Here is a 21,219-nt window from a genome sequence, read left to right as displayed (position 1 = left end):
GAAGCTGATCAACAGCCACATCATTCTTTAAAAGAGGTGAAATTGTGGTTAAACTAGGTAAAAAGGTGTTGGCAGTGTGGCAGTACTTTGAGCACTTTAAAGTCCCACGCTTTATTAAACATAAGGATATGCCTAATTTATACAGACTACTAACATTTTAGGTGCACTACTAATCTGATTACCAAATTGTGTGCATAAGTAAATGTTCACATAGTACTGAAATGCTGGCATCCAGACAAATGTTTTGGCCGTCATCCAAAGCCCTGGTGATTATTGAGCATGCGCCATATAATTGTGAGTGCATCACGAAGTGAAATCGTGCAGCTCTACCTTGACTGATGGACAGACTGCTGTGCAATCTGCAATTAGCAATGCCACTGATGTGTGCACTATATACTGGTGGGCCAGTTCTGATAGATTTAAGATTTTATTACACAGGCTGGATACAATAGCACGGGCTGGATGAGGCCTGTGGGCCTTGAATTTGAAACCTGTGATCTACGCTATTTTCCAACTTTCCCAGTTTAAATTTGCTCACTTTTGTACACGTAACCTAGATGACGTATTAAAAATAACATGAACATTACACAAACAATCCAAAAAGTTTTTTTCTGGGAACCCACTGAAAACAGGGAAAAGAACAGCACTTACGGTGTACAGCTCATTTAAAACTTTCATCAAGTCCTCCTGGAGCTGAAAGACGATCTCCTTACTCTGTAAACAAATATTACATATTACAATGAATGCATCATGGTTAACATCAGTTGGAATAAAAATACATATACAACAGTCATTTGACAACAGGCAAATTAAAATAAAAACTGGGCAGTGGACAACTTTTATTTAGAAACAACCAATGTGTGAAATGCAGTTGAGCCCATGATTTTTAGTCAAAATGTCATCTAATCAGATCACATTCTCCAGACTTATTCTCTCATTGGCCTTCACTATGGCATCCAATAGTTAAGCAGTATGGGAGAATTCCGAGATCTCTCTCCTTATGCCCTAATTGTAGCCTAAAACTTATTGGTCTTAATTTATATAGATTTAGTCCTATGCACCCACTTAAATCAGCAGATATTATAAAAGCGAGCTGAAAATGAATTGACCAAGAAAACAATTGAGTGGAAAGGAACCCCACTGATCTAGTACTAACCCATCAACTCAGCATAAAGCAAGTGCTGTTAAGCATCTCTTCATATCATACCTCACCTTTAAGGCCATTTCATTAAGCACTCAATGACAAAGCAATAATGTGGTTTTCTTTTTATACAGACAGGCGGAAAAACATTGAAATTATGGTTTCAGATACATCCTCACTTCACTAGCAAAAATTCATCACATGACCAATTACACGTATGCTGAGTTTGAATCCTGCCTGCATTTTATGTGCATACTGTAAAGACAGCATATTCTCCCTGGATTTTCAGGAGCTTCCTTGGGGTACTTTGGGCTATAACTACATCTGAAAAATGTGGTGCCTCTGAATGGTATTGTGTGTGTGTGTGCGGATGACGTATATATTACATATATATATAAATACAGCTATTTATCAGAAGGAAAACTTGACAAGTCAAATAATCTTCCACAAGCTAATCTCCAAACTCTGACAGATTAACCACCTTCCCTGGCCACAGACGACCTCCGACAATCACTTGTTATCAAAAGGGAAAGTTGTGATTCATTTCTGCACCTGTGTCTTGTAGCTTCTGTGTACAGCGTACATTGTCCTGCAAACATTCCTGACAGCATTGTATGCCAGAAGTGAACAGTAGAGTTGGAGGACAGGATGGGCGCATTGGAGGGGCACATTAGTACCTTAAGTGAAGATTAATCAGACTGAGGGATTTTTAGATACAGCTCAACTAGAGCACACAGCCAGCTTAGATCTGGCTATAGTCCCTCGTCCCTCGGAGCCAACACCAGCAGCCAGCACATGCGAGCCCTGGGTCACAGTCAGACATGGTCCTAGGAGCTCTGAGCCAAGAGCTCTTGCACACCAGCAGCTGTTGCACTTAGCAACAAGTTCTTTGCTCTCAGAAGTTTGTCTGTCATAGCGAAAAAGTTGTTCGTGATTGAAGACTCAACTTCAGTCATACTTCGAGACACAACATACAGGACGGATTCCAATTGGGCTTCTGCCAGGGACACAGCACTGACACTAAAATCATAAATGATAACAGTGGCAACTGATGCTGGCAATGTGACTGTGCTAATGCTTTTGTACCTTAGTGCAGCCTTTGACATGATTGACCATTTTACTCTGCTACAAAGACTTGAATTTGATTTTGTATTGTGTGGAATAGTGTCAAAGTGGTTTAAATCACATTTGACTACTCAATATCAATATGTTCGAATGTTAAAAAACTGTATTGCCATCAATGGCACTGGTCAAAACTGCATATCACAGGGATCAGTTCTTGGCCCTTTATTGTTTTTTCTGTACATGCTGCCATTAGGTAACATAATGAGAAAACATGATGCTAATTATCATTCCTATGCCGATGACATTCAAATATACATTAAAGTTTTGCCTAATGACATCACATTTGTTCTTACTTTTGCTAATTGTATGTGGCTATTATTGTAGCAAAATTGTTTGCAAATGCGTATGGAGAGTTGTCTGACCCTCTCCATCCATGTGTGCATAATCAAATTTATAAAACGTATAAAAGATTTTTTTAAATGCATATTTAGATTTGTACCTTAGTACAAATCTGGAGGGTGCCCGAGGGGGCACCTTCTGAGCTGCCATCAGGGTCTACGGAAGGGTGCCCTCACAGATGTGAACTGCGATTTATGACGATGTCGGTGCAGCTTCCATCTTGCCACCCGACACAGGCCTATGTGGAGGACTGTCTCACTGATGGACTTTAACTAGGACCGGATCACAGTTTACACCTTGCTCTTAGCAAAAAATCCAGCTACTTCTCTACCTTTGTCCAGTAATGTTAGCATGCCCAGGGGGGTTGGGCTGCCAGTTGACCTTGGTCCCCCAGAGGTTTTTTTTCTCCCTACTTGGGAGTTTTTGGTTCCTCTCCTCTGCTGTCATCTGGCTTTCTCTTTCATTTTTCCATTTTCACTGTTTCTGTGTTCTGTCGTTATCCCTGTTAAGGATGTTCCACAACACACTCCTGTAAAGCGCATTGGGGCAACTTTGTTGTGAAAAGCGCTATATAAAAATAAATTGAATTGAATTTGTAAAGTTATTTATAGAAATCTGTAAATGTGTATTAAAAATCCATGTGTGTAATCAGATTCATACACCTGTAAAAGAATTGTGTAATGAGATTTGCAAGTGTACTGAGATTTGTCTGTGTGTAAACAAATCAGTAAATGCATGCATAGATCTGTCAATGCATAGGCAAATCTATAAATGCGTGCATTGGTGTGTGAATGTGTAGACAAATCTGCAAATACGTACATAGGTATTAATGAATAAAAAGTTTAAGTACTTTGCTCCAAGAGCTGTAAATATAGATGCTATTGTCACGCCCGGCTCGTCCGATCCTCGTGTGTGCCACGCCCCCTGATTATCCACGTGTGCTTCCCCAATCGTACCCAGCTGTACGTCGTTATTTTGCCCAGTCTTGTCTATTTCAGTCCATGTCTTGCCTTAGTTTTTGTCCGTCATTGATGTTAGTCAACATCCGATGTTCCCTAGCTGTTTCCCTGACCGTCCCTTCATTAAATCCCCGTTTTCCCCGTATTTCGCCTCCTTGCCTGACCATCGCTCACCCGCTTAACTAGCGATCCTGACAGTTATCAGTTACAACTCAGGAGAACCTCTCAATTGTCTGTCTTTCTACACGCGGTTTTTGCTACACTTCTTCTGTGGCAGATTTGCAAATGCTTAGTGCTATTCCACAGGCAAGCTTTTGAAGGCTTAAGTGTGGAACGGCATCAGAAAATGAGACAGATTACAAGTCAGGAATACAGGACGGCCCATTCCTATGTCAGCAGGAATGTGCCTAAGTGCACAAAGCAAAGTCCATAAAGACATGGTTGGGTGAATTTGTTGTGGAAGAACTTGAATGATCCAAACTGACCCTGGTGTCAACCCCGACGAACATGAACTATAATGGAGATTATAAGTTAAACCTTCAGATCCAACATCAGTTGCTGACCTCACAAAAGCTCTTCTGGATAAATGGGGAAAAATTCCCACAAACACACTCCAAAATCTTATGGTAAGCCGGGAAGGTTTTTATTTATTTGTTTGTTTGTTTGTTTATTGCCAAGCTAGCTAACTTGTTATAAAAGATCAAAAAGGTTTTTAGTTCACTAATTACTAAACAAAGATAATCTTAGTCAGCAAATTGAGATGTTGAGCAGGCTGAAATTGCTTTGTTTCACATCGGTCTGTTTTTGTTGCAGGATCCAAACACACAGGCGTGTGATATGTGTTTGTCGGTTTATTCCGTCATAACAATAGTGTCAAGTAGTGCACTTCTAAATGGGCATTCACTGGAAATTCAGCCTAATTGCACTTATGGCTAACTGACTCCTTGACAGCACACTTTTGTAATGTGCTATTTGCCTCACTCATTTATTTAGCATGTAGTACTGTATCACGATTCTTGCAATAATTTTGAAATGTGTAAGGTGAATACAATTACCACTGGTCGCAATAAATTATGCCATATCGCCCACCACTACTTCTGCCCTGTGCTTCCCAATACAAAATGCAGACTCCCACCATGACCCTGTGTTGAAAATACCTCGTACGGAAGATGGATGGATATATTGTAGAGCAGACGTGATCTTCAAATTCAGATTCTAAGACGTGCATGGCACAGATGAGGTACAAGGTAATACCACAATTTGTAAACTACAAGCTTCCCTCCCATGGAGATGACCCTCCACTGTCAGATTTTGGTTCCTTCCGAGGTGGCCCAAACAGATGAGGATTGAAGGCCCTCATTGCCAAGCTTCTGCGTAACTTACCCATAGCATCACTGTTATCATGGCAGCACTTTCTATCACTGCATTTTCCCAAGTATTTCAACTTAATTTCCAATGAAACGTTTTCTGCTGAGAAACCATCTTATTCAGCATAAGAAGGGCCAGCCGTGTCTGTAGCACTCCTGGGGCAGTGAGGAGAAGTGTTGGCACTACACTGGGCCTATGTGAGCAGCCCTTAGTGGACCCTTCCCATGGCCTGCTTCTGTCAGCCTGTAATTAATGCTTCTTACTCCAGCACCTTGTTCCCAAATGCCCATCGCTGCAGCAGCAGGGCCGCTGCTGATGGAATGACCTGCTTTGAGTTCTGCACTCCTTTCAGAGTAGCAAAGGCTTCAGTATGGCGTCTGTACGCAAGGTGGGCGAGATTACACTGCTTGATCAGTCACTGACTGGAACACACTTACAATGGGGTTGCGGGTTCTTAATTGATAAAATCAAGCACTGATAGGATAGTTTAGTATTTTCACCCACTATATGTTTGAGGCTTAATTTCTCTCACTAGCCAGCAGTATTTGTGTAGGAAGCATTTTCCCATAGTTCTCGGCGCTCTTCTAGGCTTGCCCTCACATTTTATAAAAACCTGACAAGCAATAAAACCACAGCCTAAAACTATTTATAGGCTATAGGGAAATGTAATTTATTGCTTGTCATAATTGTGATGGATAATTAATTGCGTGTCTTTGCGGTTTCATGAAGTGGATTAACCAAAGATCTGTATAACAATGAACTGTGAACCACTTTTTTTGTGGTACTTCAAATCTCTACAAATGACACTGAGGTACTACGGTTTACGTTCCAGATTAAAATGATCGTACCCATCCGCACTGTTCCTATCCAGAATGATCACCCAACTGCTTTGGAGCTTGTTGAGAGCATCATTTAACTGAAGTGTGGGGAGAACTTTGATATTTCCGTTGCCTCCATGGCAAAACCAGCTGAAATAATGCCAGCCAAGACTGTGAAAATGTTAGTTGAAACATCAGTCATGCTGATTCCTGCACTCATTATCTGGTCTTACACCTTTCATATTACTGTCAAAGCTATAACACTTGTAGAGCAAAGAGGTCCCTATGCACAGGGTCATCATCTATGTGCATGACAATATCTGGAATCTGCTCTTGACATACAACGCTGCCCCATAGCGAACCAGCCCTTGGATGAGCAGCCTGGGGTGGAGCATTCAAAGTCATCAACATGTCCTTGTAAATACAATTCACATGCTTTATACAAGTGTTGGCCAGGGCATTGTATTCTTGTAGTCAGCTGGGTTTTAGGGCTACATTAGCCTGTCCATTGCTGTGAGATCCTGGATGCCTGCTCAGTGGTGCCTGTAAAACTAATGCTAGCTAAATCATAGTAATCCAGAGGTTTTCAGGAACTTTGGCATTTTTTTTGCTACACACATAATAACATGATTGGAGTCTGCTAGGTCTGTGTAGCCATTACTCCTGACAGATCATTGTGGTTTCCTGAGGAGATGGTTTAATCATGGACTCCCACACTGTGATTCAGCTGTGACTACAAGAGGGCCAACCCCAGCTCAGAGAAAGACCAAGGACATGGATATCAGATGATGATTTAACATAGCCTGTTTGAGCTAAAGGTTTAATGAGGGCAGGATGCAATAATGGCTCAGTCGAGATGAGAAATTAAAGCATCACACTCATTCATCAGATTCACAGATTCAATTTGGTTAAATGCTGAGAACAAACTCAGTAAAGGGCATTTCTCTAACCCCATGCATCAGGACATCCTGTAAACTCTGAAAGAGCTGCCTTAGAAGTGATACACTTATGCTACCTAAGACAAAGTTATGCATTACTATCACTTCCAGACACAGCATCACCGAAGGGTTCATCTTGTGTTTCAAAAGTCAGAATGACAAGAAGAACCATCGAGTAGCACAGAAGCAAGTCTATTCATCAGCCTGAGAAAGCAGCAGGGGCGTCAGAAGCATTTTGAATGTGGGGGGGACACACTGGCATAAAACTAATATTTTATGTTAAATGTGAGGGGGTACAAACAAATAATTATAAAATGTGAGGGGGACATGTTCCCCTCAGATTTAATGGCGCCGATGCCCATGGAAAGCGGGGAAGCATCCGCCTGGGGACAGTCACACCATAAAGAGTGATTTTTAACATCAAGTCCTTTCTTCCCCATTTGAGAAATTCAGAAGCTACAACAAGCTTGAAATATTTTGGTCCTCTGGTTTCCCAGAAATGCATAGGTACTTGACACAAAACACCAGTGTGTATAAGCTCTACAAATAATGCACACAAAAAACAGAGTAAGGTGTCATATCATTGAACTACATCCACACTTTAACCCAGATGCCTCCTGGTTACCTCCCAAGATACTATACAATGATAGTAGTGTGCAATGTATCACACATAGCCACCAGCAGGAAACGCACAGTAGGAGACTGTTAATAACTGCCTGGATTCTTCAGAAACAGTCAGAAGATAAGAAGCAAAAGCTGGGAGTTGCTGGATGGTGAGCAGGCCTCACCTTCTTGAGGAGTCGAGTGGAGTCCTCACTGATCTGTATGAAACGGATGATGACATTGTTCAGGTACAGGTCACTGAGGGTGGCATGGTCCTTGCTCTCCCGCCTCACCTGGTTCAGCAGGAGGTACCAGCAGTTAACTGGGGACAGCAGGTTCTGGTCTTTCCTGAGATGGATGGGTTTGGGAACAAAGAGGGAAACTGACTGTCAAGCATAATCAAGGTCATCAGATATAATGAAGCAAATGATGCCAACCAGCTCCAAAAAAGCCCTACCAACGAGCAAGAATCACAGCTTCTGGAGTTTACGGCCTTGGAGCAGAATGCTCAACAGTTTGTGAAGTGTATCATCGTGTGTCTTGGATGGAAGAGCGGCAGATCAGATCAGTCTTATCCCTCCCCAGCGAGAGCTGGCCTACATCACTGAGGTGGAAGACAGTGCTATAAAGAGATTATGCTGCAAACCTTTGGTTTGGGGTTTGCATCAAAGACATTTCTAGGGCACAGATGAAGAGGTTCTTGGTGTCAGACAGTGAGGGAAGAAGTGGGTGCCGAAACTGGAATGCAAAACCAACATCATGCACCGGGGACAGTGCTTACACAAATGTCTTCAGTGAGACACACTCCAACTCCACCTCATAAGTGGTTCTTCATAGTAGATGTAGTTCTTTTACTTTCAAGCAGATGTTGCAGACACTTTTCACATAAGCCTCAGGGTACCAACAGTAAATATAACAGCCATATAACAGTTTATTAAATAAGCAGTTTGGGGGAAGATATTCATTGCACACAGCTCAGGAAACTTAGGCAGCAGAGATTGACAAGGTAACTGCTTCAGCTTAATGGGTTTGAAAGCAGGGCTTAAAAGGTAGGTGAATAAAATAGCCCAGACCAAAACCCCAGGGGTACCTCAATTGGAATCAGTAGCTAAAGACTTCATATGAACATAACATCCTACAGCACAGAAATGAGAAGACCCCAGGGGAATCTGAATCAGCTTCAGCTGTACCATGTTTCTCCGAATGTCTGAGTAAAAAAAAACACTCCAGGCTGTCAAGCTTTTGTGAAATCTAATCACATTGCACAGAGAGATAAATAAACACAAGAACAAACATTTCCATGCTGCTGCTATTTGCTTTCCTGGTTGACAGCTCTAACCAAGACAAATAGCAGGTGTTATGGTTTCTAAGGTTATACACTGTAAATTCTAGAGCTAGCAGCAGGTCCTCCTCAGGATCTCAAGCCCAGTTCCTTAACCTGAAACCATCTGTAGTAAGAAAAACTAAACTTCTAGTAGTATCTCGGTAATCTGCACTAAGTAGTGCACTAAGATCCACTAAGATTAAATTATGGGTTTTTAAACAGTCAGTTACTGACCCTGAACCGAAAATGTCTGAGCATTACAGGTTTATTTCAACAGCATAAACACACAATAGAAACAAAAAGGCTATTCCTGGCAAGCAAATAAGAGACACACCAAGATCCTAGGTTCACAGGCTGGACAGACTAAAGGGTGCTTTCTGTCAGGAGGCTGGCTTTGCTTATAATGTTCAGGTCACAAAGCAGGCCACCTGGGAAACGGCAGGCACCTGACAGGCCTGTAGGGGGCACCCAGCCTGTAGCCAACACAATACTGTTGGTGACGCAACCTTATCCCACACAAAGAATGTGAGGAGCTTCCAATATTTTTGTCTACATGCCAATATACACTCACCGGCCACTTTATTAGGTACACCTGGCTAGTACCAGGTTGGACCCCTTTTGCCTTCAGAACTGCCTTAATCGTCCGTGGCATAGATTCAACAAGGTACTGGAAACATTCCTCAGAGATATTGGTCCATATTGACATGATAGGATCACGCAGTTGCTGCAGATTTGTCGGCTGCACATCCATGATGCGAATCTCCCATTCCACCACATCCCAAAGGTGCTCTATTGGATTGAGATCTGGTGACTGTGGAGGCCATTTGAGTACAGTGAACTCATTGTCATGTTCAAGAAACCAGTCTGAGATGATTCGAGCTTAATGACATGATGCATTATCCTGCTGGAAGTAGCCATCAGAAGATGGGTACCCTGTGGTCATAAAGGGATGGACATGGTCAGCAACACTGAGGGGCCCAAAGTGTGCCAAGAAAATGTCCCCCACACCATTACACCACCACCACCAGCAACCTAAACCGTTGATACAAGGCAGGATGGATCCATGCTTTCATGTTGTTGACACCAAATTCTGACCCTACCATCCAAATGGTGCAGCAGAAATCGAGACTGATTAGACCAGGCAACATTTTTCCAATCTTCTATTGTCCAATTTCGGTGAGCCTGTGCGAATTGTAGCCTCAGTTTCCTGTTCTTTGCTGACAGGAGCGGCACCCGGTGTGGTCTTCTGCTGCTGTAGCCCATCTGCCTCAAGGTTCGACGTGTTGTGCATTCGGAGATGCTCTTCTGCATACCTTGGTTGTAATGAGTGGTTATTTGAGTTACTGTTGCCTTTCTATCAGTTCGAACCACTCTGGCCATTCTCCTCTGACCTCTGGCATCAACAAGGCATTTTTGCCCACAGAACTGCCGCTCACTGGATGTTTGCCCTTACTTGGACCATTCTCTGTAAACCCTAGAGATGGTTGTGTGTGACAATCCCAGAAGATCAGCAGTTTCTGCAATACTCAGACAAGACGTCTGGCACCAACAACCATGCCACGTTCAAAGTCACTTAAATCACCTTTTTTCCCCATTCTGAAGCTCGGTTTAAACTGCAGCGGTTTGTCTTGACGATGTCAACATGCCTAAATGCATTGAGTTGCCACCATGTGATTGGCTGATCAATAATTTGCGTCAACGAGCAGTTGGACAGGTGTGCCTAATAAAGTGGCCGGTGAGTGTACAAGTTCACTTTATCTCTCTGATAATGGCATCGTGGCAACTTAATGTTTAAACGAAACAAACTCAGTTCTTGATATTACAGTGATCCCCCCGCCTATTGCGGAAGTTACATTCCAGGCCCATCAGCGATAGGTGAAAATCTGCGATACAGAAAGACAATATAAATAATTATTTTATAGTTTAAGCCTCAAAATACCCCTCCCACATGCTTTAAAAGTGATAGGTGAAAATCTGCGCTATATAAAGCCCATATAAATAAACATGTTTTTAAAGTTTAAGCCTTAAATCGTAGGGCTTACAATAAAACAAAAAGTTCAGAAGAAGTTTGCTCACAACAGTTGGACCACAAGCAAGGTACGCGATATGCAGAGAACTTTGATGCATCGGGGAAAAGTCCGCAATATAGTGGGGGCGCGATAGCTGAACCGCGAAATAGAGGGGGATCACTGTAATATTAGCTCCACTTGACATAACTTTGATTTTTTTTACTCAAAAATCTATAAAAGGTTAAAAAAATAGTTAAAACCTTTGTTCTGAATTTTAACTTTGTCATGGCGGGCGGTTGAAGGGGGTTAATGTATAAATGTGCCTATTTTTTGTCTGACTTCACCTCAGACTACTGAGTAATTGCATTAAGCCAGAGGGAAGTGGTGTCACATGTGATGACAGTACCAGGGTGCCAGCCGAGCACAAAAATGGCCACACAGATTGAGACACATTATTTCATGCTGCCCATCGATCACAGTAAACAGAAAACAAACCCAAGAAGCAAATGCAGAAATGAGAGAGAGGCTTCAGCTCACAACTAACACACAGATAAAGACCTCCCACCCCACCTCAGCTGATGCAATTCAGTAAAAACCAAACCAAAGGCCAAGGGACATGGCGTGTACCGTGACACAGAGAGGGAATGGGATGCCCTTGATTGTATATTCCTTACAGGCTCTCAATAACTGCAATTAATGCAATGCATTACAGATCCAGAGAGCTGATCCCACACATACTTTGTACTCGATGTCACAGATGAGGGCAGAAGTCATAAAATGGGGAAGGGGTCACATTCTTCCATGTTCTTAGTGGCCACATTCATCTACAGCCTTCCACAGCATGTATTCTCCATGTCCTTTCAGAAATATGACAGGCAGAGAATACAGAATAATTAAGTTACTGCACAGCAGTGCCAAATAAGTTCAATGTGAGGCCCAAAACAACCCAAACAAAAGACTGCCAATCCGCCACTCTGTGAGAGTGACTCCTGACAAGGCTCAGCGCACGCATGTTTTCATGAGGACTTTTATCGTTTTTATTGTCTTTTACCGTGTCTTTTTTTACTAGTGTTTTATGTTTTGCGCAATGTGAAGCACAGAGGCACTTTATCTGCTCTGCTTCTGGCAGATGATATACAGTTTAGGGCGTGTAAATGGACTGTGTTTAGCCACCGGCGCAGCCACCTACCTCAGCTACTGGTAGGCTCACCTACACATGGGATTACCTGCTGAAGCTAGACCACCAACCGGAGCCAACCCACAGATACATCCTCATCGATAACAACATACCCCACGAATTGCTCCGCAGGTACAAACGAAAGAGGATATGGAGGAAAAGAGGCTCCAGAGGAGGAATAAGGAATCGGCTACGGAAAAGAGGTAACCAGCTTCCTGTACCTGCCATAACCCTGTTAAACATCAGGTCACTACGGAACAAGACCGACGAACTCCCCACACTTGTTAAAATGGCTGCCTCCATGAATACGCTACTGTGTTGTTGCTTTATATTTTAGCAGATTTGGAATGAGATAATTTTTTCCGAAAAACAAACAAACAAGAAACACAAACTAGTCAAACCACATTAAAAGCTTTATAAAATATTTTAGTACATTCATAGCGATGCTCTTTTTTCAAGAGGCAAACAAACTACAAGCAAACAAAAGACACTAACAAGTCTGGTAAAAATCTGATGTTGCATGATAGGATACGGTTTGCGGTCACGATATGGTATTCCCTAAATCGAACACGTGCAATTACATTTATAATTATTAATACATTAAACAAAATAAACATTTTTAAGGATTTATATATACGTGTAAGCCGCCATGTTGAAATTACGTCACGGGGCAACTCGGACTGTCGCTACCCGATTTGCGGTGCCTACCTGATTTGCATGCTCATGCTCACCAAGACAAACAGAACTTTACTATTACGACCCTGCCCGATCTGCGTTTTTCTGCTTCGTAAGAAGGGCTAAAAACATCATCAAGAACACTCATCTTGGACAGAAATTGTTTGAGCTTCTCCCATCAGGCAGGCATTTCAGATCAATCTTTATGCTATAAATAGACAAAAAAAAAACTTTTTTCAAACTGCTACAAACTTACTGTATTGAACTCGTGTATCTCCTCAATCTGAAATAGTTTTCATTGATAATGTACAATTAATGTAGGTAGTGTGTAATGACTGTTTACTAAAATGCAATAATAATCTATACTGCTGTGCATTTATGCAATAATAATCCATCCTGGTTACATATATGGCATCTTGCCAATATTTTGAACATATGTTATATGTGTCACGCCTTCTAATAGCCCTTCTATTATCCAGAGCTTCATGAATCACGTCTTCCGGGACATGCTAGGTAAATATGTTGTGGTTTATATCGACAACATTCAGATTTACTCTCGCTCCAAGCGGGAGCATGTCAAACACGTCAAGCAGGTGCTGCAACGGCTGCGCGAGCACTGACTCTATGCGAAGGGAGAAAAGTGTGAGTTCCACCAGTCGAGGGTGAAGTTCCTAGCTATGTCATTCAACCCGGGGCAGTGACCATGGACACCCAGAAGGTGACGGCCATCCAGGACTGGCCACGCCCATGGAACCTTAAGGAACTGTAATGCTTTTTGGGGTTCGCCAACTTTTACCGGAGGTTCATTAGGAACTTCAGTCAGGTAGCGACCCCACTCACCACGATGACCCGGGGTTGCCCAACCCGATTGCGTTGGGATCCAGAAGCTGTCATAGCGTTTGAGCACTTAAAGGAGGCTTTCTGTTCGGCCCCTGTCCTCGCCCATCCCCGATCCAAGCTCCTGTTCGAGGTGGAGGTGGACACCTCTGAGGCAGGGGTCGGGGCCGTCCTGATCCAGAGGAACCTGACCACGGGACGTCGCCACCCCTGCGCATACTTCTCGCGAAAGCTGTCCCTGGCTGAGAGGAACTACGATGTAGGGGACCGAGAGCTCCTCGTGATGAAATTGGCGTTGGAGAAGTGGTGACATTGGCTGGAGGGAGCCCATCACCCCTTTGTGGTGATGACAGACCATTGCAATTTAGAGTACTTACAAAGCGCTAAACGCCTGTCAGCCCGCCAAGCTCGGTGGGTGACCTGGTTTGCCCTTTTTGTTTTCAATGTCTACTATCTTCCAGGGTCCTGGAACATCAAGGCTGATGTGTTGTTGTGTCAGTTCGACCTCCCGGAAGCTGGAGATCGAACGAGCCCTATCCTCAACCCTGAATGCTTTGCTGCCACCATTACCTGGTCACTGGAGGAAATCATCTGCCAGGAAAATGAGACTCGCCCCATCCCTTCAAGCTGCCCCGGGGACCACTTGTATGTGGCCAAAACGCATCAGGCAAGCCTCCTTCAGTGGGTCCATGCCCAGCAAGGTACAGGGCACTCAGGGCCCACCTCCACTCCACACCTGGTCACCCTGTGATACTGGTGGTCCAGGATGGGAAAAGAGGTAACTGCTTATGTTGAGTCCTGTGCGGAATGTGCCCAATTGAAATCTGCACAACAAGCTCCTATGGGGCTGCTCCATCCCTTACCTATGCCTTCATGCCCCTGGTCGCACATCACTATGGATTTCATTACGGATCTACCCCGCTCACAAGGTAAAACCACCATATTCACCATCGTGGACCAATTCACCAAAATGTGCCGCCTTCCGACCGCCTCCGAGCTTGCGGATCTCCTGGTACAATGGCTATTCTGTTACTATGGAATCCCAGAGGATATTGTTTCGGACTGCAGACCCCAATTCGCCTCATAGGTCTTTCGGGCATTCTGTCACAAGCTAAACATCTCGCTCAGCCTGTCCTCAGCATATCATCTGCAGTCGAACGGCCTCACGGAGAGGATGAACCAGGAAGTCACAAAGACGCTTTGCTCATCGACCGCGGGGACCCCGCCGGTTGGGCTTCCCGTCTGGTTTGGGTGGAATACGCCCTCAATTCCTGGGTAAGTCCCAGTACCGCCATCTCTCCGTTCCAGCCGCCCCTCTTACCCTGGGACTCTCCCGCAGGGACCGTGCCGGCAGTAGAGACTTAGTACATGGAGAGCCCGCAAGCCTGGTGCCGGATCCAGCAGGTGTTGCATACGCAGGCGGAGAGGACAAAGGACCAAGCCGACAAGTGCCGGCGAGTCGGCCCTCCTTACCGGGTGGGACAGCAGGTCTGGTTATCCAAATGAACCTCAAACTCCCAGGATGCCGTAAGCTCTACATCGGGCTGTTCCGAATCCTGCAATGGATTGGAGCCACGACGGTAAGACTCCAACTGCCCCGAGTGTACCGGATCTGCCCCACTTTCCATGTATCCCTGATAAAGCCCATCCGCTACAGCCTGCTCCGCCTCGAGGATGGACCCCTCAAGCTACTGCCACTGGTGGTCCCTGAAAACCCCCCGACTAACTGGGTTAGGTCCATCCTGGACTCCCGGTGCCAAGCAGGAGCCCTCCAGTACCTGGTCGAGTGGGTGGATGCTGGCCCCGACAAGCGCTCTTGGATTCCAGCCTGGGACGTCAAGGACCCCTCCCTCGCAGCGGGGTTTCACCAGGCTCACCCCTCCAAACCAGGACCCCGGCCGCGGGGTCAACCCCAACGGCAGAACCAGCCTCCAGGAGCCGGCCATCGACGGGGGGGAGGGGGGGGGTTGGGGGTACTGTCATGCCTCCTGGGCGTGGATAGCTGGAAAACTATCAATTAGGTTCCACATGGGAGCACTATAAAGGTGGAAAGCACGCAACACCAGTCGCAAAGTATTTGCCAATGTTACATTGCAATACCGAGCATTTTCTTCTCTTGTGCCATTCCCTCATTCCTTGCCTTGTTCATCTGCAATTTTGCGTGCTCCTCACTCTGCCTGCCTTCCTTCCCCAGATCACTCCTCATTCCTGAGTCTCCTGTCCTGCCCGCCCTGCCTACCCCTGGACTTTGCGTCTCCCCTTCCTCATGTCTCAGTGTCCCGTGCCGGCTTCTAGGACTGACCACCCTGGCTTTCGACCCCAGCTACCGCCCACAACTATTCTCCTCGGGTTGCCCCTTTAAATACCGTTGCCTGCCTGATCTAATAAATATCGTTCTGTCCCACAATTCTGGGTCCGTATTTCCCTTCGGGGGTCGGCTGACAATATGATTACTCAGTTTTTAGTTCACACTTTATTTATTGCATTGTTATATATCTGAACTATTTGATATTGGAATTTAAATGCAATGTGAGGTTGACACAAGCAATTTCGTTGCGTTACTCAATGACTTGAATACACCTATTTTTAAACCGTCATTTATTTTTTATACGTAGACTATAATAACATATGCAATGGTTAAATACTTATTTGTACAATGGGAACTGAAAAAAGAAGTGCTATGTAAACTAAACGAAGTGATCACAGCGATAAACAATTAACATACATATGTTTTAAAAATGAATATGACAAGCTTAATTCAGCCCTGAAAACAACACGTACAATGACTATTTAATAATATTATCATTATGGTCAGCTACTACGGTTTTGAAACGAAAATACTGTACTGCCAGTTGTGTATTGGCATGCGCAGTTGAGATTGATCCATGCCGTGAAGCGAAATGTGTAATGTATATATATATATATATTTTTTTTTATTATTACGCACATGTGGAGTGTGTTATTATATACGTACTGAACGAATACGCTCACTTTACGATGCTGCCCAATCTGTTTAACGCATGCGTGAACACTTTACGGTATGCTAGGCTTTCAATATGCCTGTGCGCGCAAATCAGGTAGGCACGCAGATCGGGTAATGACATGGACAAGAAAATTCTGTCCGACATCAACATCACAAAAGAGGCGTGTTTCCGACGGGAAGTGATATTTTTCGTGACGTTTTGATCTGAGTTCCGAGTTAGAGAGAAATAATCGAACGCACCATGAATCCAGGTGTTCTGACAAGTTGAGCTACCTATTGAGCCTTTCTGCGCATGTGCAGTTCCATCGTCTTGGGATTAGGGCTAGGTTTTAGGGGTTCTTATCATATGGCACACGTGTCAGACGGTTGCTTGCTTAACTTTGGATGTTGTGCTGGTGCTGCGGCTATTTTCATTTTGCTGGGAGCTGCATTTCTGAAATTCCGCTGCATGCCTCTCCTTTAGGTGCTGGAATACATTTGTCATGTTGCTTCCTTTGGTTGCAATAGTTTTTAAACAGACTTTGCAACGAGGACTTGTTTGGTCTGTGTCCGATGGCGCAAAACCGAACCAATTCCGTATTATAGATGTAGCAACACCTTTCTTGGGCACAAGCTCCAGCTATTCCCTGTCGTTGCTATGTTGTTTGTGAATCTGCTACAGCATTTAGGTGCACCACGCTAATTTACCCGTGAAGAATGGTGCGTCGCATTAGTTCCGCTTTTGGCACTCGCGTGTAAAATAAGTAATAAAACCATTTTATGTGTTTTCATAAAAACACATGTCCTGAACTGTAAATTCGAATTACACTATAAAATCGATGTATCGCCCACCTCTATACGAACTAATGATAGTCTCCATCAGGCCGTATTACCCACCAAGGGAGTTTCCCCAGACCACTCCCTTGGTAGATACTTGGACTTCAACCTAGCTGCTGAGCGCATAGCCGACAGTTACAACAGAGCTGCTAATTTGACTGGAGACCAGCCAATATTTATTCTCGGAGGTTTTAAGAAATGCGACAGCACAACATATTTGCCAAACTTAGAGCAGTATGTCACAACTCCCGCCAGAATGCAAAATACACTGGACCTATGCTATGGTAATATCCCAAACACATGTATTTCAAAACCGCGCCCATCTCTCGGCCTCTCCGATCACAACATCATCCTGCTACTGCCTGCATACAGATTAAAACTGAAAACAGAAGAACCCATTACAAAACCTTTTGGGACAAGGAGGCAGCTGAGTCATTAAGGGTCTGTTCTGAGGATACAGACTGGGATTTGTTTTTTAATGACTGTGCTGGTGATTTTAACAATCTGACTGATTTACTCACCTCCTACATCTTATTTTGTGAAGACACTGTCACTCCCATCAAACAAATAAGTGTCTTTCCAAACAACAAAAAATGGGTTAAAGACATGAAAATCTACCAGACCAATAAGAGAAAGGCCTTTCTGCAAGGAGACAAACTAAGGGTGAGGGAATTGGAGAAGGAGTTCAAAAGGAAAGCCAAGATAACAAAAATCAATTACAGGAACAAAGTGGAGCAGAAGCTGACTTCTAGAAACATGAGGGAAGCATGACAGGGCCTAAATATCATGATGGGCAGAGCACCTAAACCTGCAGCTATTGTACCACATCCCAGCTTAGCAGGGAAACTAAACATCGTCTTTACTCGCTTTAAGCACTTGGGCCCCTCCGACTCCTAGCTCTAATCTCCAAGCTCTCAATATAGATGAACAGCTGGTGACTACCATCCTACACAGAGTTAACCCACATAAAGCCTCTGGCCCTGACAAGCTCAGAGGCAGGGTGCTCAAAGAAAGCTCCACTCAGCTAAGTGGAGTCTTCACCAGACTCTTCCAACACTGTCTGGACTCTGGCTGTGTCCCCAAGCAGTGGAAGGAATCCATCATCATTCCAATACCTAAAAAGACACCTGCTAAAGACCTGAAAGATTACAGACCAGTGGCCCGCACATCTGTGCTGTGTAAATGTATGGAGAGAGTGGTGGGTGACCTCCTATTAGGCATGGTGTCAGACAAACTGGATCCATTTAAGTTTGCCTACAAGGCAAAATGCAGCATGGAGGATGCATGCATTACGCTTTTAAATACTGTCACCAAAAATCAGGAATCTGCACACCAACTAACCAGAATTTCATTCATGGACTTCTCCTCTACTTTTAATACTGTAAATGTTGACAACCTGCTCTGCCACCATACTGACCTAAATGTACATCCAACGCTGACTTTTTTATTGGTCAGACCACAAGAAGTGCTTTTTAATGGTTTTTATTCAAGTAGGTTGGTTTTAAATACCGGACCCCACCAAGGTTGTGTTTTATCTCCCCTCTTCTTCTCTCTGTACACAAACAGTATCTCATGCAGCAGAGAAGGGATGGCACTTTTTAAATACGCAGATGACATGGCTTTGATAGCACATATAACTGATTCTCATGCTCTGTTTCAGTATCAGCAGGAAGTGAATAATCTGACCCAAACCTTGTCCTTCTCTCAGCACAAGGAAGCTGTTTCTAAAAACAAAAAAAACAGCAACGTCTCCACCTGCTGAGGAAACTCAGGACTTTCCAGGTCAATAAGGACTTCCTGACCTTGGTCTGCTGCTCCCTGATTGAACATCTCGTGCTGGTACAACTTTCTCACAATCAAACAAAAAACACAACTATCCCGAATAATAAATCAATCTAGCAAAATAATAGGCACAATGCAACCATCCCTGTCTAAACTGTACATCCGTTCAGCAACCAAGAAAGCCATCCAGACCACTGAAGACTCCACACACCCTCTACATCATTGTTTACAATTACTGCCATCAGGTAGACAGTACAAGGTACCTCTGGTCCGGAAAAATATCTTCAAGAAATCCTTCATCCCCTCTGCAATAACCATCCTGAACAGCACAAAATTAACTGACAGTTTTTCAATTTCCACCTTTTATATGTATGTGCGTGTATGTATGTTTTACATGTGATTCTGAGCCTGTCAAAAGGAAAATTTCTGTTATCTTTGGGATCAGACAATAAAGTTTTCTATTCTATTCTATTCTATTCTATTCTATTCTATTCTATTCTATTCAACCCCTGACCTAGTGAAAAGCTCTGCAAGGCAGGACCTGACCATTATACAAATGTACAATTTTACAAATCTCGTTTAATGGTATAAGTAATACTACTTGCCAACACCATTTTTCACAAATTTCAACAGTTTTTTGGGTAAGGATTGCCAGGTTCCACCACAGTAATAAGCAGACAGGAGCACAGCATCACTGCCAGTGACAGGGAGCAGTGAGGGGCAGTCAGGAGTACGACCCTAATCTGACAGACAAGGGTCAAGCAAGGAGCAGACAGCTGCAACCCCACAAATACAGGAGGCAGGGAGGAGCAGACAGGAGCACAACCCCACCCCAAGAAATGGCACAATAAGTAATTTTGCCACAGGCTAGTTTTACAGCTATGTTGCTCAGGTTTACTATCGAGTTTATTGCCCCTCTGAGTTACCCCTGTGCAGAATGGAGAGGAGGAGAGCATCTACATCACTGACCCGTGACCTGTGTTTTTAGCTCTGTGGGATCAATAACAATACAGGCCTAACACCTTTATTTTAAAAAGGCAAAGTGCAAAAACCTATCTTTATAACCAATGAGGGACTGCTTTCCACAGCAGGCAATACATATCACAGTGCAAAAAAGCTTGAAACAGCAGATAGCGATGAAGTCTGTTCACAGTAAACAGGCATCACACCCTTATCTCTGTAATGCCGATGTAACCCACATGGTATATTGGTAATTTATTTTCTTATTTTTCTTTGTTTGTTTTTGTTGTTTTGTCTGTAAAGGGATGTGTATATGTGGTTGTGTCTACCTTAATTTCTATAAGCAAATTTTTGTGTGTAATTATATATATATATTTAAGCTGGAATTTGCACTTGTTTTAAGTGAAGGAGGCATATTGTAGGTGTTGTTGCGGTAGCTCAGAGTAATGTAAGGTACGCTCTACGTCATTACGCTCTGTGTCATTTCGCTCTGCGTCAGTTGGCGAATATAAGCCGCCATGAGCGAGCGGGGTTTTAGCTGAGCGTTGCTGCCGACAACTGTGGCGCCTAAGCTACTATTTCGCTACCAAAATCTGCCTTCTTTGCCAGGTAAGCTGGTGCTATGTCAGAATTGGGTTTCCTTTGTTTTAAGTATATATGTACATCAGATAGTATGGTGTAATAAGATTCTTTTAATTGTGTGTGATTACGATCTGCGTCAGTTGGCGAATATAAGCCGCCATGAGCGAGCGGGGTTTTAGCTGAGCGTTGCTGCCGACAACTGTGGCGCCTAAGCTACTATTTCGCTACCAAAATCTGCCTTCTTTGCCAGTCTTCTTCGCCAGCCTCCCTTGTCAGGACGAGTGGCTGAGGAAAACGACTCCGTCGCCATTTCGTCTCTCCTTTCCCGCCGAAAGACAGCAAGAGTGCCAGTCGCCATATTTTTTTTTTTGGACGGGACAGTGAGGAGCTGGCCAAATTTTCTTTTATAATTAACATTTGGATACCCATTGAAAATTATAAATATATATGTTTGTGTTCTGGTTATCGAACTATATAATTTTTGTTTATTGAAATAATATACGATTTGGTTTTTATTTATATACTGGGAATTTATGTTAACCTAACTGGCTATGTTAATTCATATATTAAAAAGATGGTTTTGAAGTAAGGCATTTCGTGTCCACATCATATTTTCTTTCTAAAACCCTCAGTGATTGGACTAAGAAAATATATATAAATAAGGGAAAGGACCCTGCACCCGACCCCTGTTTATGTTGTGTACATTTAATTTGGTGTAATAGAAGTAGGGGTTACACCATCATTTACAGGTTACTGTGCCAGGGACACTCTGTAAGCGTCCTG

The 21,219-nt window shown here is 43.7% G+C and overlaps 1 protein-coding gene across 4 annotated transcripts in view; it reads right to left on the bottom strand.

Moving 5' to 3' along the window:
- Positions 1-21,219, bottom strand: part of srgap1a (SLIT-ROBO Rho GTPase activating protein 1a) — a 107,558-nt gene that overhangs the window by 38,360 nt on the left and 47,979 nt on the right. For 2 of the 4 annotated variants that reach the window (XM_049007600.1, XM_049007602.1), the window contains exons 3-4: positions 7,477-7,639; positions 652-714 (exon numbers count right to left, since the gene is read on the bottom strand). In XM_049007600.1, the coding sequence (XP_048863557.1) occupies positions 652-714; positions 7,477-7,639 (226 nt within the window). Of the gene's footprint in view, positions 1-651; positions 715-7,476; positions 7,640-21,219 lie in introns of those variants that run through there. The other 2 variants (XM_049007601.1, XM_049007603.1) reach the window with 2 other exon arrangements.

This window comes from Brienomyrus brachyistius, chromosome 3 (genome assembly GCF_023856365.1).
Source record: "Brienomyrus brachyistius isolate T26 chromosome 3, BBRACH_0.4, whole genome shotgun sequence".
Classification (NCBI taxonomy): domain Eukaryota; kingdom Metazoa; phylum Chordata; class Actinopteri; order Osteoglossiformes; family Mormyridae; genus Brienomyrus; species Brienomyrus brachyistius.
Note: the sequence above shows the minus strand (reverse complement) of the source record. Positions and strands in the feature narration are given on the sequence as shown.